This window comes from Ochotona princeps, chromosome 5, assembly GCF_030435755.1.
Source record: "Ochotona princeps isolate mOchPri1 chromosome 5, mOchPri1.hap1, whole genome shotgun sequence".
In the NCBI taxonomy this organism is placed as follows: domain Eukaryota; kingdom Metazoa; phylum Chordata; class Mammalia; order Lagomorpha; family Ochotonidae; genus Ochotona; species Ochotona princeps.
In genome coordinates, this window is record NC_080836.1 from 108,248,902 (window position 1) to 108,273,053 (window position 24,152).

The following is a 24,152-nucleotide window of genomic DNA, read 5'->3' on the forward strand; positions in this document are numbered from 1 at the left end:
CCAGGGTGACCCAGGAGAGTACACAGGGATGGGGTAGGCACGTCTGACTCCATTCTGACTTACTGCGTCCACCCAAGGAGGGGCTCCTGCCCCAATCACTCCCAGGACCCCATGTCTTTCCACCCCAGCCAGACAGCCCCCAGACCCAGGTGAAGCCTGGGTGAGTCACAGGAGGGTGTACTGATCCGCGTAGGAGGGGTTTGGGGCCTGGCTGAGGTCAGAGGCCACCAGGGACAGAGGATCTGACCCAGGAGGGGAGTGACAGGCAATGGCTAGGAGCTGGCCACCAGGGGGCTGTGAAGATCCTCCTGTCCAACCCTCACCCCAAACTTGAGCCTTCCAGAGACACATGGACCTACACTGCACACTGATCCTCTGCAGGGTTAGGGTTAGCCCTGTCCTTCCCGTGGCTGCCTGCCTGGCTCCAATGGGTACCATTTGTTTGTCTTAGGGTGTAAATTAAGGTAACTTGAGAAAGTCTGTGGAGGGGCCAGCACTGAGGGCAGGGGGCTAAGCTGCCACATGCAGTTCTGGCATCCCATAGGAGCACCCATTGGAGTTCCAGCGGCTCCACTTCTGATCCAGCTCCCTGTTTACGGCCTGGGAAAGCAGTGGAGGACGGTCTGTGTGCTGGGGCCCTTGCACAACTATGGGAGACCTGGCTGAAATCCCAGGTTCCTGCCTTGGGCCTGGGCCAGCCCTGCAATGACAGTCGTCTGAAGAGTGGACCAGCAAATGCCGAATCTTCCTCTATGCCTTACCTTCTCTGTTGCCCTGCATTGCAAATGAAATAAACAAATCTTTAAAAAAAAAAAAGCAAAGGAAAAAAAAAAAGCCAGAAAACTGTGGAAAAGAATTAACAGATGTTTCTGTCTGCATGGACACTCAGCAGGGGCAGTGTGGGTATGTGATCTGTGAGCTTTCCACCTCCCCGCCACTGCATGAGCGTCCGACTAGGTGATGTCCACTCCCCTGGGTTGGCTCGGGATGCCTCCACACAGGGGGTGGGTGTTCATGCACATCAGGTTTTAGGCAAAGCAGGAAGCACCACTGTGTCCATCATCTCAAGGCCTCGTGACCCAGTGTGTCTCTTTATAACTGTGTCCCCAGCGGGCCTCGTGACCCAGTGTGTCCCTCATGACCACTTCCCCAGCAGGCATTGTGACCAAGTGTGTCCCTCATGACTGTGTACTCAGCAGATCTCACCTGCTTTGCCTTAGATCAACACCCAGAATTTACTTCATGTGGCCGGGAGATGGGCCCCACTGCCATGTCTGACCAGCAGTGCCAGATGTTGGCATGCCCAGGTCCTCTCAGCTTCAGCCCTGGTCACTGTTTCCCTATCACTGTCCCCCGTCCTGGTCCCTGTCCTCCATGCCCTGGTCACTGCCCCACCTCGGCCTCCTGGTTTTGCTGCCCCCTCCCCTTTCCCAGGACTGGGCCCAGAGGGGATATGCTGAGCACTCTGTTCCCCTCTCCACCACATCATGTTCCTGCTTGTGGTACCAGGATGGCCCAAGGTGAGCCTGTGGTGTTGGGGACACAGATTGCTCCAGGGGCCTCTTGGCCCCGCAGACATCCCACAGAGCTGAGTTCACTCAACATTTAATAACCAGAGGCAGCGGTTCTGGTTCCAGGTCTCACCTCCCGCAGCCCCTTGGCTGGCCAGCCTGGGCTCTGACAGTCAGTCCCATTGGGTTCTGCCTGCAGACCCTGAACCCTTGTCTCCCAGCAGGAGCTCCACCGTGGGGGCCTGTGATCCTCCCCTGCCCTCCCCTGGCACAGTCCAGGGAGCCTGGTGGAGGGCTGCTGGAAACAGACTCCGAGAGCCCCTTCAGTCTCCTGTTGACAAAGGACCCAGTTGGAGGCTCCTGTGGGGGTAAGGCTGTGCCCCCTGATGTCCTAGCCCAGCATGCCCACTATGGGGCTGCACAAGGCAGAGGCCATCCCCACTCTGGGCAGCAGGCAAACGGGGTCGTGCCAAGCTCAGCAGCAGTGGGCTAGGAGAGCTAGGCTTGAGTGGTCCCACCCATGGAGGTCCAAGCAGTCCCTGAGCCTTGGGAAGTAAGTCCTGTGAGGGCCACATCCAGGTGGTCGGGCACCAGCATGGGGCAGCCACCCTGTGTCGGCTCAGCCCTCGGGAGGCCCCATGGCCTGGGCACTGGGTGGAGGCTCCATAGGATACTGATGACCAGGACAGCTGATCAAAGGGGCCATGAGCAGTGTCCGTCCTCAGGCCTCAGAGGCCGGGGGTCCCGTGGATGGTCAGCGGAGCCCCTGCGTCCAGGGACTGAGGCACCCAGTCCATCAGGGAAGACAATGGTGGCATACTCAGTCGGCTCAGGGATGCAGGCAGCTGGGGGTTCTGGCGTCTTCTCCCGCCACTGGAAGTCCAGCTCCCCATAGTCCATGGTGGGGCTGGGCAGGGCCAGGGGCTTGTCCTTCTGCAGGGAGAGGAAGCACTGGTCATCTCGGGGAGCTGTACCTCATAGAGAGCCTGGGAAGCGGTCTACACCCAGCCCACAGACCACCCCCTGATCGGGACAAGGCTCTGGGATCTGGGGTTCCATTCCTGTGGGGCAGACAAGGGGCAGACACTCACTGGGGTCTGGTCCAGGCTTGTGGCTCCTTCAGCCTCTGCAGAGAGACACATGTGGTTAGGGAAGGCAGGGGGAAGGCAGGGCCTTTGGCTGCTCGGATGGGGCTGTGGCCCCTGGGAGGCAGAGCACACAGCAGGTGCACAGTCAGTACACAGGGCCTCCCAAGGCACCCTGCCCCACTGCCACCCGCGACTTCCCCAAGGGCAAGCAGGTGGCCACAGATGCAGCATCCAAGACATCTGGAGGCCTGGCCACTACAGGCCAACAGTGGCGGTCAGCAGAACACTCTGTTCCCACTCATGCGGTGACACAGAGCCTGGAGCAGCAGGAGCCCTGTCAAGCGCCCCAGTCAGAGCTAATGCCCAGGAGCTGCCTGTGTGCAGCCTGGGGCAAGGTCCATAGAGCACACCAGGCATGCACCCTGGGGGCAGCGGCTCTTGGAGTGTGAACTGCGTCTGCCTCCAGCACAGGAATGTTGATCATGACTGGAGTGACTTAGGAAGTTGACCAGGACTGCCGAGGAGGCGCCCAGGTGGTGCCCAGGTGGTCAGGGTCGGGGGAGGAGTGAAGTATGGTTATTGAGGGGAGTGTAGGGGGAACAGAGCAGTGTCCACAGGGCCCATAGGTGGTCAGGCTACATAGAGGATATGGCTGGAATCGCTCAGAATCCTGACTGGGGAGCTTGAGTCTGACTTCTCCCCATGAAGGACCTTGAGGCAGGAGGGGGTGGTGGGAGTGGGCAAGGCTTGACTAAGCATTACCTTGGGCTGTTTTGGAGCATGTGGCCACCAGGACCCAGGCCAGTAGCAGCAGCAGCAGAACACCCACCAAGATACTGGGGACACCAATGACCAGGCCTTGGAGCTGAGCTGGTGGCCTGGGCGAGGGGCTGGGCTGTGCGGTGGATAGCTCCAGGGGTCTCTCTGAGGAGACAGAAAGAATCTGGTCAGGGATGGGCCTTCAGAAACTCCTCATATCCGACAGGTACCCCTTGCTGTCTCTGGTTCCCCAGGGCCTGGATCACAGCCTGCACCTTGGGGCATCTCCTCAGTCCTGTCCTGCAGGTATCCATCCCTGTCCCCCTGCCTCCAGCTTTGCAATGCCCAAGTCAAGTGGACAGAGGTTTCTAAGGGGAGAAGACATCGGGGGCAACCGAGCCCTGCCCCCGCTCCCCTGCACCACGACCTCTCCGACCACCCCCTACATGGCCGCCTCTTTCTGTGCCTGCTGTCTCCCTGTGCCACCACCCACTCCCCTCCCATTGCCCCCTGTGTGGTTGCCCAGCACCTGTCACTCTGAGCTCGGCGTGGGAGCTCTCCTTGATCTGTGTCCGGGGGTGCAGGGAGATGGCCCCGCACAGGTAGATCCCACTGTCGTTGAGCCGGACACCAACCACACTCATGAGGTACCCACTGCCATCAGGCAGCCGGATGATGCTGAAGCGGCCGTCCTGTGGTGGCTGGCTGCGGTCCTCGGGGAAGGCAGCCAGCTTGTGTCTCTGGTTGCTGGGGCTCAGACGGTACAAATTCAGAACAAAGTGTTTGGATGTATTGGAGAAGCTGCAGGTAAAGGTGGCGTTGGCCCCCTCAGGCACCGTGGACTGAGCTGGGAAGAAGGTGAGGAGGCTCCAGGGCCTGTCCTGGGGGTCTGGAAGTGGGGAGAATAGCAGGTGAGTGGAGGGGGGAGTGGAGTAAGACTCTCCTGCACTGGTACCCCACTGCTTGGACAGTAAGGTGGCTCCTGCTGCAGGCTCGGACAGGACTCTGCCTGCCACCACCCCGGTTGGCCTGATCCTGATCCTGGAGCCTGGGGTGACCCCATCCCCTTTCCCCCCTGATATCTTCACTCCTCCCAGGTGATTCTTTATGCCGGTTTCCTGAGAGGGCTAAGGGACACGACCCATACACGTCCTGGCCACGTGCCCAGCTCTGTCCACCCCAGGCCCTCAGCCTTCAGTGGCAGAACCAGGTACTGACTTGTAGAGGGGGTGGTGGAGAGGAACAATCCCATGAGGTCGGTGGTGGGTGGCTCCTGTCCATTATAGCAAGACTCCAGCTGGAGTCCATGAGATGAATCCCAGAGGCCATGGGACTAGGGATAAGCAGACATGGTCATGCCCCTCATCCATGGTCAGCCTTGCCACAGCAGGTGGGAATGGGACCCCCAGTGAGTCCACAAGATCTACTGAGGACCCCAAACCCAACTCTCTGATGGCCACACAGGTGCACTGGGATCCCCTTATCCTGCCCAGCCACACAGGGGCACTGGGATCCCCCACCCCACCCCATCTAGCTCTCTGAAGGTCACACAGGTGCACTGGGACCCACACCCAGCTCTCTAATGTTCACACAGCTGAACTGGCACCAACTCCCCCTCCCAGCTCTCTGACGGCCATATATGGTTCCTGGTCTGGGGGTGGGAGCCAGGGTCATATCTGCTCCTGCTGGGCTGATCCCCCTAAGGAGGACCCCCTTCTGATCAGCTCCCAGGAGGCAGGACCTATGGCCTCCAATCGATAGGCACACATGCCGTGGGGTGGAAGTTCCATCTGCTGTGTCCTTGCTGTGCCCAGAGTAGAGCCCTGACCTCGAGTTCTCAGCTTCTATTGCTTCTATTGCTCCTACCAGGAGATGTTAGCAAATGGGAAACAATCTATACCTCCCATACCAGGAGTCTCTGTGTGAACCCTGAGATGTTCATCCAGGCTGTGACTGAGTGGCTGCTGACAGCTCCATTTGCCGCAGGCTCTTCACTGGCCCCACTGGCCCCCTTTTCATTGTCCTCTTTCTCACTGCTCCCTCTCTCAGTATCCCTCACTGTCCCTCACTGTCCCCTCTCAGTGTCTCTCACTATCCCTCATTGTCCTCTCTTTCACTCTCCTTGTTCCTCTTTATGACTGTGCACCTGCTATTTTTGACTCCTTTCCTGTGACATCAGTACTGGCCCTGGCTCCCCACACATGTGACAACAGGGGGGACTGCAGTTGCCACTGCTCTGAGTACCCCCAAGTATGATACTCTTAGAGGTGGGTTGTGGTTCACCAAGCCCTGGTGGCTGAGAGGAGGAAGTGGCCACATGTGGTCCCTGATTGTTGCTGTCAGGCTGGCCCAAGGCCTATCCTGTGTAGCAGGACTGAGTCCTTCCTAACCCCCATGGACACCTACCTGGAACAAAGCAAGCTCAGAGGCATCCCCGTCACAGCCTGCTCCTGTGTCCCCTCCCATGTGCCCAGCTGGCCTGCTAGGACAGTCTCCCTTCTCTGAAGCCCTGGCTATGGTGGTGACTGCTCATGTCCAGTGCTGTTCCTGTACATGTGGCTGGGTGCTGCTCCTACATGCATAGTCAGTGTAGTATGACACCTTGAGGAGGAGGGGGTCCAACATGACGCCCATAGCCTCATAGAACCCAATTCTGCTTGCCTGGCCTGCGTCCTACCCACTGAGCCCTTACCCCACGGCTACCTCCTGTGGCCAGGGCCTCCCCTCCCAGGGCTCTTGTTGTCTGCAGGTTTTCCCTGGGTGCTGCTGCCGTCCCCCAAAACCCCTTCATGGCTGTCTGCAGCTGGACCTGGAATGTGAACTGGGGCAGGCTCTGAGCCAGGCATGCCTGCCTCCCGAGTTCCCAGGTTGGGTTGAGTGCTGGGTGGGAGGGAGATGTGCTCCTGAGGGGGTGGCAGGCAGGAGCCCTGGCCAGGACAAGGAAGGGTTGGGTGTAGCCTGGAGCAGCATCCTTCGTAGCCCTGGTAGCCTCTTTCTCCTCTGCTGGGGCTGGGGCTGGGGCAGGGGCCAGATGGGCAGCCGGAACGGGGTGGCCCTTGGTGTCTGCAGGAGCTCCACCATGTTGGACCTGATGAATCACCAGGAGGTGCCCACTTCAAGGGTCAGCTTCACCAACGATGCTGTGTCCAGGGTTCCAGAGCTCTGTCCTCATGATGCTGTGTAACTAACAATGCAGGTGCCAGCCCATTCAACCTCCAAGTGTAATGCCGGCATTCTGCATCAGAGCACGGTTCTAGTCCTGCTCCTCAGCTTCCAAGCGGGCTCCTTGCTTATGCATCTGGGGAAGCTGTGGAAGACGGAGCAAGTCCTGGGCCCTGCACACATGAGGGAGACCCACAGGAAGCTCCTGGCTCCTGGCTTCGGTCTGACCTATTCTCAGCCCCTGTGGTCACTTGGGGAAGTGAAGCAGCTAAGGGATCTTTCACTGCCTCTCCTCTCTGCAAATGTGCCTTTCAAGTAAAAATAAATAAATCCTTTTTTAAATATAAGAAGAGGTCACTGGGTAGGTGGGTATTGTTCCTGGCCTTCCCAAGTCAGTCTCGAGTTCTGTCCTCTGCTCACTGTCCCTCACCTAGTAGGCCAAGTACCAGGACTCTGGGCTCCAGGCCTGGCGGGGGTAGGTGCTGGGCTACTGTGCAAGGAGCTCTAGCCATCACCCCCTCAGGGCAGCCCCACACGGGGGCAGCAATTGAGGCCGGACAACCTGGTCCTCTTGTCCCCAGAGACAGCTAAGCAGTAGCTCCCTGGCAGCCTGGCCCTGCCACCTCGCACTCTGCCCAGGGCCCAACTGCAAGAATCTCAGCAGGTGGGCCCGGCGGCGTGGCCTAGCTGCTAAAGTCCTCGCCTTGAAAGCCCCGGGATCCCATATGGGCGCCGGTTCTAATCCCGGCAGCTCCACTTCCCATCCAGCTCCCTGCTTGTGGCCTGGGAAAGCAGTTGAGGACGGCCCAATGCATTGGGACCCTGCACCCGTGTGGGAGACCCGGAAGAGGTTCCAGGTTCCTGGCATTGGATCGGCACGCACCGGCCCGTTGCGGCTCACTTGGGGAGTAAATCATCGGATGGAAGATCTTCCTCTCTGTCTCCCCTCCTCTGTGTATATCTGGCTGTAATAAAATGAATAAATCTTTAAAAAAAAAAGTTTAAAAAAAAAAAAAAAAAAAGAATCTCAGCAGGTGCAGTGCCTCAGTCTTGGAGACCCTACATTCTGGGAGAGAGGAGGCCTTCGTCATGATGCCATGAGGAGGAGAACGGGGTGCCCAGCATGATACTGTGAGGGACCCAGTGTGATGCCCTGACGATGAGGAAGGGGCCCAACATGATGCCCTGAGGAGGAGGGGCTCCAGCATGACACCACGGGGAGGAGGGGGCCCAGGGTGATGCCCTAAACAGAAGTGGGCTCAACATGACACTCTAAGAAAGAGGAGGAGGGGCCCAGCGTGACGCCCTGACAAGGAGAAGGGGGCCCAGCATGACACCACGGGGAGGGGTTCACATGGGGAACAGGCCGGTTACTCTAGGAGTGGGTGAGCCTCTGACACAGCTGTGAAGCTGCTGCTCTGGGTTCCCTCAACCCACGGGCCCTGAGTTCGAGTTCCAGCTCTTCCACTTGTGATTTCCGTTTCTTGCTAATGTTCACTGAGAGGACTCAGTTTCTGCCACACTCAGGGGAGGCCTGGGTGGCACTCTGGCTCCCAGCTTTGCCTGGCCCAGACATGGCTGTTATGGGGATTTGGGAGTGAACCAGTGGATGGAAAATCTCTGTCTGCCTTTCAAATGAAAAGAAATTGAAAAACAAAACTGTCACACTGGAGGATGATGACTTTAACCCAAACCCAGCATGATTGGAACTGACCTGGGGAGGGACTAACTTGTGGACTCCAGGACCTGGGGCTCAGTCTGGGGGGATGGGAATGACACCCACCTACCCAGTAAACCACCTGGCCTATGGTTCCAGTGAACAGGCACCCAGAGCCAGCAGGCCACCATGGATAATTGGCGACTCTAGAAGGATGCCATGACTGTGCCTTTAACTGTCTCTATGTGGCCATTTTCAAAACTGCACAAGTCTGACTTTACCAGGCGTCACCTGGATGTGGTGGACTGTTTCAGATGATGTGGCAAGGTTTCCATCCCTGCCTGGCACGCCAACGTGCCTGCGCTGTGGGGGAGGGTGGTGGCCTGGGATCTCAGGAAGTCCGTTGCAGGGCCTGTGCCCTGTTGAGGACAGCAATGACCTGGTCAGTGATGATGGAGAATAAACCAGGAAGGAGGATGTAGTCAGGGCAGGAAAATCGAGGCACCCAGAGGGCAAGCCTCTTGCTGGCCGTGTGCAGATGCAATCTGTTCTCCCTGGGATCCCCAAAACCCACATGTCTGGGCGAACCTATTGACACCTCCAGCTCTGCCTCCTTCCCTGAGCCCAGAGAATAATGAGTCTTCCTCAAAGAGGAAGACTGGAAGGGGCTGCAGCAAACTCCACCAACAGCTTCCAGGCGTGAGGCCCCAGGGAGCACCGGGCTTCATCTGCTGGGGAGCTCCACGGCCTTGAGCGAGGGTGGTACACAGTGAAACATCCCTGAGGGTCCAGGGATCATGGCCCAGAGTCCCTCTCCATCCCTGGGACCATGCGTAGGGGCCCTCCATCACAGAGTCCACAGCTGAGGGTCCATCCATCACAGCACTATGTCTGGGGTACTTCTGGTCACAGGGACCATGTTGGAAGGGACCCTCCATCACAGGGACCACGTCTGGGATCCCTCCCATCACATGGACCATGTCTTTGGTCCCTCCCGTGCCAGAGATCACATCTCAGGTCCCTCCCACTTCAGGAACCATGTATCAGGTTCCCCCCCATCTCAGGGACCACATCACTGGTCCCTCCCATCCCATCCCAGGGACCACGTTGGGGGTCCCTCCCGTCCCAGAGCCCAAGGACCCCAGCTGGGGTTCCTCTCCAGTGTGTCCCAGCTGTCCCAGTCTCAGGAGCTCTGCCACGTACCTAGGAGCCATCCTGGCCTCCAGCTCAGCTGCAGCAAGGCCCAGAGCAGCGACCAGGGCACCCGCGGCACTCGCATGCCCCAGCGCCCGCTGTGCCTGGCCTCCTCGGCGCCTGGCAGGAGTGGTGCTGAGAGGAAACAGTCCCAGGTCGGAGGAAGGGGACCTGCCCCAGGCCCCGCCCCTTCTTCCTCCACCTCCACAAGAGAGTCGGGGCGTGGAGCACTGGGGTGGGGGAGAGGGGAGGGGAGGGAGAGGGGAAGAAGCCGAGGGGCTGTGCAGGAGGTGCCCTGGTCCTGGGGGAGGGGTGCAGCTCAGACCCCTCCCTGGGCGCTACGGGCTCTGCTTTTGCCTGTGGTCTCTGGCGTCTCCCACTGGATCTGCTAAAGTCTGCGGATGGGAGGGTGCAGGTCCCCACTCTGCTCCCCCACCCGGAGCTCGGTTCCCCAGTCTGCAGTGGGACTCCCACTCTCAGCCTCCTGAAGCCGAGGGGCAGGTGCAGGTGGGCCCTTTCTTCAGCCAGCCCTGGGCTCCTACCCAGGAGTCAGACCCAGGGTGAGCAGGGGCCCCGGAGGCACCTTTGGCCGGGCTGCCCGGCAAGGGCCTCCCCGTCCCCAGCCCGGCTTCGAGACCTTTCCGCCGCCCAGCCCCCTCCCCCTGCGGCGGGCCGGCGTGGCCGGGCCGGCTCCCCGGGGAACAGGAAAACTGAAACTGCTGATACTGGTGACGCGGCCGCGAAGCGCGCTGGAAAGCGGCGGCGGCGGCGGCAGGCGGCGGTGCGGAGATGAAAGCGCGGTGGAAAAAGCGCCTCAGAGCGCGGGGGCGGCGGCCGGGCACCGGCGCCCCACGGCCTTGGCCCCGGGCGGGCCCCTCCTCAGCGTGCTCCGCACCGTGGGCGGCGAGGCCCAGCTGCCGGTGGCCTCGGGACAGCTGGACCCGCTCCTTCCCTGGGCGTCTTCTACAATGAAACCACAAAGTGCTGACGTATGAGAGAGCAGCTTGTGATCCACTTGACGTCCACGAGAGGCTCGGACCTGAAATGTGTCACTGCATCCCCAACCCTGCTCCACAGATTTTGTTCCTCAGACCTAAGACCCTGACCCTTACACCCCACTCTCCAGACCCCAGACTCTGCCCCCCTACCCTGCCCCCAGACCATGTTCCTTTTCGAAGGCATGGAGCTAAGCCAAAGGACAGCCAAGTATTCCGTACCTTCTTATGGGAAGAGCCACTCAGACCAGGCTCTGATTCCTTGCAAATGTGCCCGCTGTCCACTCACGGTCCTCACACAGACTGCTCACACTCACACGGTCCTCACACTGCTCACACTCACGGTCCTCACACAGACTGCTCACACTCACACAATCCTTATACGACTACTCACACACACAGTCCTCACACTGCTCACACTCACGGTCCTCACACAGACTGCTCACACTCACACAGTCCCACACACTGCCTGTTCACACTCACACAGTCCTCACACAGACTGCTCACAGTCCTCACAAGACTGCTCACACTCACAGTCCTCACACAGACTGCTCACACTCATGGTCCTCACACTCATGTTCCTCATGCTCACATACACAGTCTTCACAATGACTATTCATACTCACACAGTCCTCACACACTGTCTGCTCACACTCACACAGGCCTCATACAGGTCCCGATCTGGGTGAATTCCCATGCATTAAGAGCCACACAGCAAGATGTTGGGGCTCAGCCCCCATGGGGCCCCTGCCTGGCATGCATCTTCCATGCAGCGTCTCCTGGAGCAGCACAAGGTGGGGCTCATGCTGCACCTTTGGGTAGTGCTGGTTCATGGCCACCAGGGTATGAATGGCTGCTTGCCTGGGTTTCTGCCGGCTAAGCCTGGGCACTCCTGTATTCAGCTCCACCATTGGGGCGTAGGACAGGGCAGGATACTGGGGGGTTCTGGCAGAGCAGCCCTGAGCTGGCATCGTGCCCTCGGACCCTGGAAGTCCTCCTGGGGCATGGGAAGGGATGCTCAGTAACATGAGCGCTCCAGGTGTGGCCTGCAGACCTGACTGGGACACTAGGCTCACAAGGGGAAGGTGGGGAGGGGGTCTTCCTTTGGTGGGGTGGGCGACTCAACCACGTCCTGTCGCTGTTACTGTGGCCAGGGCGGCAACCTGAGTCACAGCTGGCTCTGAGGCTGGGACAGGAAATGGTTAATAGCGCCTGCAAATAAAAACTTTCTGTTCTGTCTTGGTTTTGAAACATTTCCCAGAAGTCAAAGAAGAGAACGCCATTTCTCGGCCCAACTGGAGTGCCTTTTTCAGCAGACGAATGGGATATTCCCACAGTTCACTGCACACAGGTCAAGTTAGGGCTCACAGGAGACTCGCCCCTACTGCTTTCTGAACTCTCTGGAATAATCAGTTATTCTTGTTGTTTAAGATATTAAAAAGACAGAGAGAAGAGAGAGAAAGCAGAGGTCTTCCATCCTCTGATTCACTCCTCAAACGGCCACAGCAGCCAGGGCTTGGTGGAGAGTAAGCCGGGAGCTCCATGCGGGAGGCAGGTGACTGCGACCCCCCTGAGGCACCTCAAAACCCCCCTTAGATCTTGGCCAGGAGTGCCACACCTTGGAGAGGAAGAAGGTCTAGAACCAGAAGCAGAGGCTCTGTATGCAGAGCTGAGGAGGGTGGGCTGCAGGGAGTTGAGGCCAGAACAGCTGCTGAGGGTGCCAGTGGCTTTGGATCGTTATGGGGCAGGCAGCCTTGGCAGATGATGCCAGGGTGAGCCCCCGAGTCCAGGCTGCTCCCTGTGAACACAATGGCCAAGGCCCCTGCACCCCCCTGTGAGATCTGAATGAAGTCCCAGACTCCTGGCCCAGCCCCAGCCACTGTGGGTGCTTCAGAATGATACAGTAGATGGAAGCACCCAGTCTCTCCCTCTTCACTTCTTTCCTTTTATTTTTCCTTTTATTTTTTTTCAATTTTTTATTTTTTAAAGATTTTTTATTTATTATTATTATTGGAAAGCTGGATATACAGAGAGGAGGAGAGACAGGAAGATCTTCCATCCGATGTTTCACTCCCCAAGTGAGCCGCAACGGGCCGGTGCGCGCCGATCCGATGCCGGAAACCAGTAACCTCTTTCCAGGTCTCCCATGCGGGTGCAGGGTCCCAAAGCCTTGGGCCGTCCTCAACTGCCTTCCCAGGCCACAAGCAGGGAGCTGGATGGGAAGTGGAGCTGCCGGGATTAGAACCGGCGCCCATATGGGATCCCGGCGCGTTCAAGGCGAGGATTTTAGCCGCTAGGCCACACCACCGGGCCCTTCCTTTTTTTATTTTTAAAAAAGATTTATAAAGGCAGATTTACAGAGGAGAGACAGACAGATCTTCCATCCTCTGGTTTACTCCCTAAGTAGCTGCAGCAGCCAGAGCTGAGCTGGTGAGAAGCTTAGGAACCAGGAGCTTCTTTTGGGTTTCCCATGCGGATACATGGTTTTAAGGCCTTGGGCCATGCACTGCTGCTTTCCCAGGGCACAAGCAGGGGGCTGGAAGGGAACTGGAGCAGCCAGAGCATGAACTGGTGCCCATATGGGATCCTGGCACTTGCAAGGTGAGAATTTAGTCATTTAGCCACCTCACTGATACCCACCTCTTTCTTTTGTTAAAATAGAATTTAATTTCTTTTTAATTCTGTTACATAATTGAGAGGGATGCATATTCATGTGGGCCTCTGATTAGGGTACAGGGGGTTGAGTGTGGACAAGGTGAGACACATGTTTCAATTCTTTTTCTTGCTTTCTTTTTCTGTGTCCACAAATGGGAAAGGAGAGGGACTGCTCCTTACTGTCAAACTACATCAGCAGCCAGGGATGGGGGATGGCCATTTGATGACCCCTAGGAGACCCCGATGTGGGGAACAGTGTTCCAAGGGTGTTACTTGAGTTTATCTCTGCCTTTCAAATAAACAAAATAAAAACAAACCTACACATAAAAGCCCACAAGTGGTGGGTACTTGGTGGCCAGGCAGGCGTACCAGAGTGTGGCTGAGTGACCATGGCCAGCCATGGGAAAGGCTGAGGTGAGACTGCTTAGAACTGGGGGCAGGTGAAACCTAAGGGCCTGCAAGCCACAGCAGCTGGCTCAGAGAGCCAGGGCCTAGAGGCTGTGCCCGTGTGAGCAGGGCAGCCCATTGCAGTGACCGGGAGATGGGATCTGCCAGGGGCCACTGCGCTACAAGGCTGGGATTCCAGAGTGAGTGTGTGTGTGTGTGCATGTGCGCATGTGTATGTAGCATGTTTGTGTATGGTATGCATATAACATGTTTGTGTGTGGTGTGTAGCATGATTGTATGTAATATACATTTGTGTTAGGTATGATATATGCTGTGGTATGCATGTATTGCTTGGTTTGTATGTGGTGTGTATGGCATGTTGGCATGTAGCACGTTTGTGTGTATGAGTGAGATGTGGTGGAAGGCATGTGTGTATGTGTGTGGGTCTCCTGGGGGCTTCTGAAATGGCCCCTGGGAGGTTCCTTATTTTCCTGCCCTCCACTGTCACTCTGAGCTTCTCTGAGCCAAGTGCCCAGGCTGAGGGCTCCTGGGGCCACCTCTGCGCCCATGTCCATAAGGCCTTGTTGTGCTGAGTCGTTCACTGACGGCCACGGAAAGCTGTGTCCAGCCACGGACCTGTCGTGTGTCCACCTGGCGATCCTGGACATGCTTGTCTTGAGGACGAAGGAGCCAGGCAGGCACCCTGCTGCCTGAGATGGGGTATGTTCTGAGCATCTGGGACTATGCATGGGGCTTGGTGCTGCGTCAGCCAAGGGAGGGGCAGATACAGCTATGGCGGGTTCTCTGCTGCAGGCATGATGTGGGGTGTGACATGTGGGTGTGATGGGTGTGATGTGTGTGATGTGGGGATGTGGTATGTGAATGTGATGTGTGAATGGGATACAATGTGGGGGTGCAATGTGTGGTGTGATGTGTAGGGTGTGATGCGGGATGCGATGTGTGAATGTGATGGGTGTGATAGGTGTGATGTGTGAATGTGATGGGTGTGATGTGGGGGTGTGATGTGTGAATGTGATGGGTGTGATGTGGGGGTGTGATGGATGTGACGTGGGGGTGTGATGTGTGATGTGGAGAGGTGATGGGTGTGATGGGTGTGATGTGTAGAGTGTGATGTGGGGATGTGAAGTGGGAGTGTGATGTGCATGGCATGATGGGGGGTGTGATGTGGGGGTTTGATGTGGGGGTGTGATGCAGACATTCCCATGTGGGTGAGGTGCTGGCCCAGTGTAGGGGCCACGGTCCACTGCAGGACACAGCTCCGCTGCCATGCAGGGTGGACAGCATCTGCCAAGTGGTGCATACACATCGCGTGATCTCCAACTGGGACAGCGACTTGCACACGCACACAGGTGTGCGGCCCCCCGCAGACGGCGGGGAACGTGACCTCCGGTGCAGGAGTGCAGCGGCTTCATTGTATTTTTCCTTTCTGCCTCAGTCTGGAGCCAGCCCGGTTGCCATGGAGACTGTGCTGTTGTTAAGGCCGCTGATTGGCCAGCACGGGACCGAGGCTTCCTGGGAGCGAGCGCCTGGAGCGCGGCCCTCAGCCCGCAGTGCGGAGCGCAGCATGGCCGCGGCGGGGACGGACGTGTGGGTGAGCACCTTCGCCCAGCTGATGAGCGAGCGGAAGCCCCGGGACGCCTGGGTCCTGCTCCCTCAGGAGAGCCTGGCCGCCGGGCCTCTGGATGGCAGCAGCTTCCAGTACCGGCTAAAGGGGCTTTCGAGGTGCGGCCAAGGGCAGTGGGGGGCCTGCGGGGGAGGGGGCGGGGCCCTACAGATGGGGGGCCCTCGGGTGGGTGGTTCTGTGGGTTGTTGGGGTTGGAGGCCAGGGGCTGGGGGTCCTAGGGGTGGGCAGAGCCCATTCTTGTGCTCTGAGACCAGGCCAGGGAGTGGGACTGGGACAGCTGAGGCATCTGCTGGGCGGTGGGCAGGGACCACAGTGACTGACAGAGCTGCAGCTACTGAGACCCTGAAGAGATGACATCATGGTCAGTGGGGGGCACGGGGACTCCCTTGGCCTCAGCTGCTTCCCAATGCTTGTCACCATGGCGTCTGGGCAGGACACAGAATGCGCAAGTGGCGGCCTGAGGTCCAGCCCTGTGCTGCATGCAGGCCCCAGTGACCATCCAGGCAAGCTGCTGGGCAGAGGGTGGGGCAGGCTAAAGCTCAGAGTCACCCAGGCATCCTGGCATTGCTCATCATGATGACTGACAGCTGTCATCTGTGCGGCAGGGACCCAGGGATGGAGGCTGCAACCAGGGCAGCTCCAGCGCCCGTGGACACTTGGTTAGTCAGGTTCTGCTGGTGGCCCTGCCTGCCCCTGACCACACAACTCTGAGTGGGCCTTTCACGTGGTGGGGGATTGTGACCCCTCCTGGGTCCCACAGCCCAGTGTTGCCCTGGTCACCCAGCCACAGCCCCAGTGCCTGTAGCTGCTGATTGCCCTGATCCCAGTCAAGTCAGGAGTTTGGTTCCACACCCACCCTGTGGTTCCTTCCTCTAGAGAACTCCCAGGGAGGATCCCTTCACCTGTGACTGGGGTGGGGTTGGGAGCAGAGAGAGCTCCCATCCAGTGATTCAGCTCCCAAACGGCCAGGCTGAGTGAGAAGCCTGGAGCTCCATCTGGGTCTCCCACGTAGGTGCAGGGTCTCCTGAGGAGGGGGCCAGGGGGGAAGCAGAGGTGGGCGTGGGACTTGATCTGAGGGAAATTGTGACGGGACATGCGTATCCTGGGTCATGGTGTAACCTACTGGTTCACCAGGCCCACTCGATCCTAGAATCTGGGAAGAGGGTCCACCCCGGGGGCTGGGAGCTGGGGCCAGGATCTTGTGTCTCTCAGCCAGAGCCCAGCCACAGGCTCTGGCTCATACATCTACACACCCTGTGGGAGTTGGGAGCTGCAGGTGGCCCTCCTTGGCCAAGCATGGCAGCGAGGCCCTAGTTGCTCCCCCTAACCTGGCTGTGGATCACAGGGGTGCCCAAGCCCTTGGGAAACCTGGCCCCGAGATGCTGGGCATAGCAGGGGCAGGAGACCATCACGGGTGCTCTGACAGAGACTGGAGTGGGGGCGGAGGGGAGGTGTGCATTTGTATGAGAACACCCTCCGGACCTCATAGCTTCCCTCCTGCAGGCTCCAGTGCAGCCGCTGCCTGTGGGTGTGGCGCTCGGCCCACGTGCACATCCTCTTCCACCTGTGGTGGGATGCGGGCAGCCGCCAGGGCCTGGTGAAGATGCGCGTGTGGGGCCAGCAGTGCCGAATGTGCCCGCCGGGGCCCCCGGGGCCCCGCGGCGACTGCCAGGTGAGTCCACTCAACGTGTGGATCTTCCTAAGTAAGCTGGTGCTGCACATCCTGCGGCGCTGCTACGGAGATACCCTCAGCCACTGCCCGGAGGTGCGCTTTGGTGACCGCTGCGAGGCTTGCGAGCTGCAGCTCTGCTTCCTGCAGAAGGCGCCCGAGCTGGCCTGGGCTCCCCCAGCCAGGCCCAGGCACGCGCCTGGTTGCTGCGCCCACGAGGCCGGCTGCGCCACGGTGCCGCTGTTGGTGACCGACTTCGTGGAGGAGCCTCTGTCGCAGAGCAGCGACTTCCTGTTCGAGGGCGCCGGCGTGGTCACCCTGCCCTTCGCGCTCGCGGACGCGGACGCGGGTGGTGGCACTGGCACCCTGTGCCTCTTCGCCGAAGCTGGCGCGGTGCCCGAGGCTGGGGGCTTCCCCGTGGACGTTAGAGACCCGGTGCTCCGCGGCGAGGGCCTGCTGCTCAGCGACGTGGACGACACCTTCCAGATGCGCGGCTTCGTCTTCGGCGCCCGCGACGGTTCGCCCCGCGCTGTGAGCGTGGCCCGGGGCCGCGGCCCGCTGTCAGTCAGTGCGGGCCTGGCGCCGCCGCCGCCCGCCGTGTCCTACGTGGTGGGGCTGGCGGCAGACGGCGAGGGCGCACTCAGCTTCCCCTGGGCCCTGCTGGGCGCGCTGGGCCGTGCCGGCGGCCCCGGGGCCGAGGGCTCCATCACCTTCCCCTTTTGCTTCGCTGAAGGCGCTGACGACGGCCGCGAGCCGCTCCCGCCAGCCCCGGGGGCCGAGGAGGGCGCGCCCGCGCCGGTGTCCGTGAGCCGCGGCTCCATCACCGTCCCCTTCACGGCGCTGGAGGCCGCGCGGCGCCTGACCACCGAGCACCCAGCCGGCGGTGCCCAGGGCGGCGGCTTCGTGGGCTACAGCTACTGCCGGCGGCGCGCGCGGGCACGGGCGCACGAGGAGGACGAGCCGCGTGCATGTGCCGCCCCACGCCGGCCGCGCGCTGAGCCCTCCGAGGACTTCTGGATCTGGGTGTCCATGACGGTCTGTATCTTCTGGCTCATGTGCATGTGCAGACTCAACTTCAGCATCTTCCAGCAGCCGGCCTGAACCCCGCACTGCAACCCCGGCCCTCGGCGGCTCCACGTGTCTGTTGAGTCTGTGCTCCTGTCCTGCCCACTCGTGTCCCTGGTGCTGTTCTCTGTGTGTGAAATTCCAATAAAGCAGAGCAGACCCCACCATGCACCCCGGGAGAACAGGGGCTGGGGTCCAGTGGAGGTCGGGCTGGTGGGCAGCAGGAGACCAATTCCCTGCTTGCTCCTGCAGTCTCAGCTGGGACTCCCCATGGGGATGGAACGCGTCCAATGCATAGGGTGGGTGAACCATATGGACCCCATGATGCTGCTGCCCCATTCAGGAAGGATAAAATCCTTGGGGAGACTGGATGGGAAGAGAAGGGCTTGGTGACCATCCAGTACTGGTGACGCTGCCCAGCAGGGGAGTGTCCTGGTCTGGGATGTGGGAGCCCCCAGGGATCAGCTGAGGGTCTATGAAGTCCCGCCCCTGGCCCAGGGTAGGGACCAGTGTGGGTTTCAAAACACCACCAGAGGCTATCCCCGAAGGCAGTGTCAGCCTGGGCCAAGCATACCCTGGACACCGCTGCCCTCCCTTGGTGTCAGGACCATGACATCCCAGTTAAGGACCTCAGGACCACGGCCGGAGTGGGAGCACACTCAGTGCTCAAGGACTCTTGTCCTAGGCTGAAGTGAGGTCCAGGTTAGGCTGAGGGACCTGCCTCAGGCCACCAGATTGCCCCTCCTCTCCTGTGACCACCTATCCGGGTTCTCAACAGTGGCCCTTGGTGGAGCTCCCAATGCCCACATCAGAGCTGCAGCCCTGACCACACCTCCACCTGGCCCCTCACCACCCAAGCTGTTCTGGCTGAGACTACATTCTGGGCCCAGTGGGCTGTCTGGGGGACCCCACTTAGGGAGGCCCAGGTCCCACTTCCCTGTTCCCTTAGGTGGTCCTAGGTGCTGCTCAGCATCTGGGTGGGAGCTTGGGATTCAGGTTGGACATCTTCTGTCACAGGGCTTGGGGCACCCATGGTGCAGGGTAATGCCATCACCCCAAGGGTCTCCAGGCCATGGGAGAAGGTGGGGGCCAACCAGCACTCATCCCCACCATCCCAGTTCCCCCAGCTTCTCAGCCAGGTCACCTTAGGTCCTTGTTTTCTGACCTCCCCTGAGTTGATTTCCTATCTGATCCCTTAGTCTCCCCTCTCCCCTTGTTTGGCAGCCTTAGGATCCCATGCGGCCCCCGCTAACACTCTTCCGCTGTGGCTGGTCCATTTCAGGGAAGCCCACCAGTGACCAGAGTCGGATCCCATGTTTAGGGCTCCTGTAGAGCGAAGATAGCCCAGACAGCTGCTGGTCAGGCAGATGCTACTGTGTGGTCAGCTCTGCCAAGTTCCAACCACAATGGAGGTCAGGGCTGAGGGGTTCCTGGAGGGGCCCTGGTTTCCTGGGCCACTGAAAGGATGTGTGGGGGTTGGGCCTCGGTGTTCAGCTTTCTGTCATGGACCAGACCATGGGCACAATGATCGCGGCTTGTGCAGCCGTCTCTGTAACCGCTTGGAGCAGCCCAGGCAACCCCTGTGGGGCTCCGTGTACCCCAAGGTACCATACGAGGGGCGCAGCTGAGATTGTCCCCCGACTCCACCTGTGGGATGCAGGGATCACCAGAAAGGCTGAGGCAGGGCCAGGAGAACACAGGCAGCGCGGTGACCCCGACCCAGGGGAGCAGGGGGCTGGTCACGGAGGGGCCCCCTTTCTGCCGGCTTGGGAGTCCTGGTAGCGGAGCGGCGGAGCAAGGTGGGGGATCAGCCGTCACTCCCCGGGCGCGGCCCGCCTTCCTGCGCGCGGCGCGGGTGCCCCCGTGTGGGACCCTTCGGAATCGCGCCTCCCGTGGCTACCTGACTCCCGCATCTGTGCGCGCCTGACCAGGTGTGTCCACGCGGGCAGCCGTGAGAAACGGCTCTGTGCTCACCCTGCCTCGCCAGTGTGAGGCTGAGCTCAGCCTGCAGTGACCGCAGACCACTGGCAGGACTCCTACGAGGCCACGGGTGCCAGTTTCCAGGCCCGTCCCCTGTTGTGAGTGGTGCCTGGAGTCTTTAAGACACTGGTGGGGCCCCTGACATTGGGCTCTCTGCTGATACTTGCCTGGACGGGCCCTGGCTGGAAACACGACTCTTGAATCCCTGGTCTTCACGTGGCTTCCTCAGGGTTACCCTCTCCACCTCCCCACCCTGCGTCCTCTGTGTGGCACAGCCAGTCAGGTCTTGTGGCCCTCTGTGTAGGCCCGATCTGCATTGTCCTTTGTCCCACATGAGAACACTGAGCATGCGTGTGAGGACGGCCAGCCCTGGCTATCTCAGTCTGTGTCACGGCCCTGGCTCTTCACGCAAAGTGGGAGACACGAGTTCCTGGACTCAGGGTCACATTCGATCACAGCTGTGTCCAGGGGTGCTGGTGTTCGGGAAAATGTCTCTGTGGGCATGACAGTTCTGGAAGATTCAGGGCAGACCCTGACCACCATCCTCAAGGTCCAGGGTGACTCTGGTCATGATGTCCAGGGTGCCTTGCCAGAGGGGTCACTCAGCACCCTGAGTGCTCCTCCTGAGCTATTCTTAGGGCTGCTAATCCCTCCTTACTCAGTGTCTCCATCCAGGACTGCCTGCATGTTGGCTGGGCAGGGCAGGGCCCTGGCTGAGGTAGGCAGGGCCTGGGCTGGGCTGGGCTGGGCTGGTCTGGGCTGGTCTGGACTGGGACCTTGCAGGGTGCGGCAGGGCAGCCCCTATTCCTCTGGCCTCCTTTCTGCTGGCTGTAATGCCCTGGCTGCCCAGCTGGTTCACGCGGTTCTCTGGTCAGCTCCACAGATGTCCCTGGGGACGGCACCGGCATCAGTGGCCTCTGTGTGGGGCCCAGAGTGCCTGGCCAAGGTTAGGGCCAGCTGATCACAAGGTGGAAGCAAAGCTAGCCAAGCCAGGAAGCATTTGGGGTAGAGGACAACCTGGCTCTGAGGGTGTTTGCTGTGAGGTGGCCACCCACCGCTGGGCATTCCAGGCACTAGGCTACTCTCCCACCACCTCCTACTTGTATGGCCACATCGGGGTCACTTGGGTATCTGGGGTGGGTTCCAGCTGGGAAATGCCAGTCTTTAACACGAACATTTGTGACCTCCGGGGGTGGGGGTGGTGGGGGTGTCAATTTTCTGGGAGGTTCAGGGTGCCCCATGAGGTGTTGGCACAGAGCTCCAGCTGGTCTGAGGGGCTGCTGAGGCTGAGCTCAGGTACCGATTCAGAGAAAAGGGAAGTGAAATTGCATTTAAATCTGCAGATACAGGAGCTGGCAGGGTATAGTGGGTTAAGCCAAGGCCTGCAACTCCTTGAACTCATAAGGTTCCAGTCCCGGCTGCTCCGCACTTCCCATCCAGCTCCCTGCTAATGCACCTGGGAAAGCAGCAGAGAGGGCCCAGGTGTTCTGGTCCCTGCTCCCACATTGGAGACCTGGATGGAGCTCCTGGCTGCTGACTGCAGCCTGGCCAGCTCCAATTGTGGTGGTCATTTGGGGAGTAAACAAGTGGTGTAAGATCTCTCTCCAGCTCGGTCTCTGTCTGGCCCTCCCCACTCCAACCCTCTCCCTCATTTGAAAGTAGAAAGTAGTTAGAAGGAGTGGCTGAAGCTGACTGTGGTGAGGTTTACTGTGTTCACTGCAGAAGAAAGAAAAAGAGCAGCCATAGCAGGGACCGGGGGTGGGGGGTGGGGCACAAGTTTTATTGTGCCAAAGAGAGGAGGCCTGGCCCAGTCAGCAACTCCCCAGGCCACTAACCCACCGGGCCTTAGGTGGCCGCCTTGTCTGGGGCATTTGCTGGCATGATGGATGGCAGGAACAGCGTGGGTGTCTCCTGGGGGCACTGCAGCATCCGGTTCCTGGTCTCCAGCCGCTGAGTCCACTCCAGACGGAGCCTGTGGGACAGAGATGACCTGGAGGTCAGGCTGAGCACGTAGTGGTGTCCTGGGTCTCAGAATCCACTCCTGCATTGTGGGTAGCCAACTCAGCTGCAGCAGGCAGATAACCACACGACTGGACACAGTGCCCCCTCATGGCCATGCCAACATCAGAACCAGGGTGATCTGCTGGCTCCATGCTGACCTGTAGAATGCTAGAGTGTGGGTGTCCCTGCCTGCTCCTGTCCAGGGGACCTCGTACTGCACTGGGGACATCACGGGGCACAGAGTGTAGCTGGGTTGGAGCTGGTGTAGCCACTGTGGCTGAGGGATGTCTGTGCCTATGCATGCTCCCAGGCCAGCAGCTGCTGCTTCACAGGGCACCTAGGCTGGGCACTGCCCAGTCTGAGGACTCTGGATATTTGAAAATCAGGCTCTGTGAGGTTACAGCTGTGAGGGTGAGGGTGCAGGTGTGGGTGCAGGTGTGAGGGTGAGGGTGCAGGTGTGGGTGCAGGTGTGAGGGTGAGGGTGCAGCTGTGGGTGCAGGTATGAAGGTGAGGGTGCAGGTGTGGGTGAAGCTGTAGGGATGAGGATGCAGGTGTGGGTGCAGGTGTGAGGGTGAGGGTGCAGGTGTGGGTGCAGGTATGAGGGTGAGGGTGCAGCTGTGGGTGCAGGTGTGAGGGTGAGGATGCAGGTGTGGGTGCAGGTGTGAGGGTGAGGGTGCAGGTGTGGGTGCAGGTGTGAGGGTGAGGGTGCAGGTGTGGGTGCAGGTATGAGGGTGAGGGTGCAGGTGTGGGTGAAGCTGTAGGTATGAGGATGCAGGTGTGGGTGCAGGTGTGAGGATGAGGGTGCAGGTGTGGGTGCAGGTATGAGGGTGAGGGTGCAGGTGTGGGTGAAGCTGTAGGTATGAGGATGCAGGTGTGGGTGCAGGTGTGAGGGTGAGGGTGCAGCTGTGGGTGCAGGTGTGAGGGTGAGGGTGCAGCTGTGGGTGCAGGTATGAAGGTGAGGGTGCAGGTGTGGGTGAAGCTGTAGGTATGAGGATGCAGCTGTGGGTGCAGGTGTGAGGGTGAGGGTGCAGCTGTGGGTGCAGGTATGAGGGTGAGGGTGCAGCTGTGGGTGCAGGTGTGAGGGTGAGGATGCAGGTGTGGGTGCAGGTGTGAGGGTGAGGGTGCAGGTGTGGGTACAGGTGTGAGGGTGAGGGTGCAGGTGTGGGTGAAGCTCTAGGTGTGAAGACGCAGGTATGGGGGTTGCCCTCTTGTCGAGGAGGGCTCTTGTTCCCGCTCTCCTGGATGGGGAAATGGCCCTGCCCCACTCACTTGCTCAGGGCGCTGCTGCGGACCCGCAGGTCCTCGCGCTGCAGCTGCTGCTCGTGACGCTCAATCTGTTCCTCCCAGAACCTCTTTATCCGCCCTGCATCATGCAGCCGTGCGTGGGAGTACTCTGAGAAATAGCCTTTTCTCATTTCTGGAGAAAGATAAACTTGTGAGAATTCTGCCATTCTGGTTCATTTCTGGTGGACACATGAATCATTGCACTGACCCTGTGGGCCCAGCTCAACCCAGAGTGCACACTGTGGGTTGGATGTCCTGTGTCCTTGCCCTGTGGGGTAGACTTTCTATTTCCCTCCTGTGGGGTGACCATGGGGGTTCCACTATCCCCCACAAGTTGTCACTGGCTTGAGGCCTACTCCTGTTTTTCAGAAAGGTGTTTGGCTCAATGGAAGCAGAAGCTGCTGGCACACCTCTGTATGGGGCTCTGCTCTCCATGCGCTTCCGAGCAGTGCTCACGGCAGCCACAGTGGAAGCACACACCCTGGGAGCCTCGTCTCAAAGGCCATCTCTCATCTGAACAGCAGGCCCACTGTCAGCCTAGGCAAGGCCCACAAAGTCCTGTGCTCAGTGATAGGGCCAGGAGGGGCAAATCAGGCTGGCTGGGGTCCTCTGTGGGTGTGGCCCAGGGGTCCATGGCCTTTTAAAAAAGAAAAAGATTATTTATTTTTATTGGAAAGGCAGATCAGATTTGTGGAAAGAAGAGATAAAAAGAAGGCTCTTTCATCTGCCATCCACTTGTTCACCCCCCAAATGGCTGCAATGGCTTCAGCTAAGCCCTCTTTCGTGTCTCCCAGGCTCCAAGCAGGGAGCTGGATGGGAAATGGAGTAGTCAGGCCATGAACCACTACCCTCATTGGACCCCAGTATTTGCAAAGAGAGGATTTAGCTCTTGATCCAACGTGCTAGATCCAACCACAGCCTCTGATGTGGAGGGGGTCAGGACACACAAATCAGGAGGGATGGTCACAGAGGACACAGGAAGACATGGCGTGTGCACACGTGAAGGACAGGGAGGATAAAATGACCAAGTGTCTCCTCCATCTGACCCTTCTCCCCAGCTCCCCTTGGGCCCTCAATGGCCACAGGACAAGAGGCTCTGG

At 59.5% G+C, this 24,152-nt stretch overlaps 3 protein-coding genes across 3 annotated transcripts; 1 reads left to right on the forward strand and 2 right to left on the reverse strand.

Annotated features, from left to right (window-relative positions):
• Nucleotides 1-1,589: 1,589 nt before the first annotated feature.
• On the reverse strand, nucleotides 1,590-9,512 carry PDCD1 (programmed cell death 1). Its single transcript, XM_058665250.1, has 5 exons — nucleotides 9,381-9,512; nucleotides 3,888-4,247; nucleotides 3,362-3,523; nucleotides 2,603-2,637; nucleotides 1,590-2,444 (listed from the first exon to the last, which is right to left on the reverse strand). Exons 1-5 carry the CDS (start codon nucleotides 9,454-9,456, stop codon nucleotides 2,205-2,207), a joined length of 873 nt encoding a protein of 290 aa, XP_058521233.1. The 5' UTR covers nucleotides 9,457-9,512; the 3' UTR covers nucleotides 1,590-2,204.
• A 5,430-nt stretch (nucleotides 9,513-14,942) lies between these two features.
• On the forward strand, nucleotides 14,943-17,931 carry RTP5 (receptor transporter protein 5 (putative)). The gene is made up of 2 exons (XM_004597471.2): nucleotides 14,943-15,151; nucleotides 16,557-17,931. Exons 1-2 carry the CDS (start codon nucleotides 14,994-14,996, stop codon nucleotides 17,821-17,823), a joined length of 1,425 nt encoding a protein of 474 aa, XP_004597528.1. The 5' UTR covers nucleotides 14,943-14,993; the 3' UTR covers nucleotides 17,824-17,931.
• Nucleotides 17,932-21,612: 3,681 nt separating this feature from the next.
• FAM240C (family with sequence similarity 240 member C) lies at nucleotides 21,613-23,183 on the reverse strand. Its single transcript, XM_036493292.2, has 2 exons — nucleotides 23,038-23,183; nucleotides 21,613-21,739 (listed from the first exon to the last, which is right to left on the reverse strand). Exons 1-2 carry the CDS (start codon nucleotides 23,181-23,183, stop codon nucleotides 21,613-21,615), a joined length of 273 nt encoding a protein of 90 aa, XP_036349185.2.
• Nucleotides 23,184-24,152: the final 969 nt, after the last annotated feature.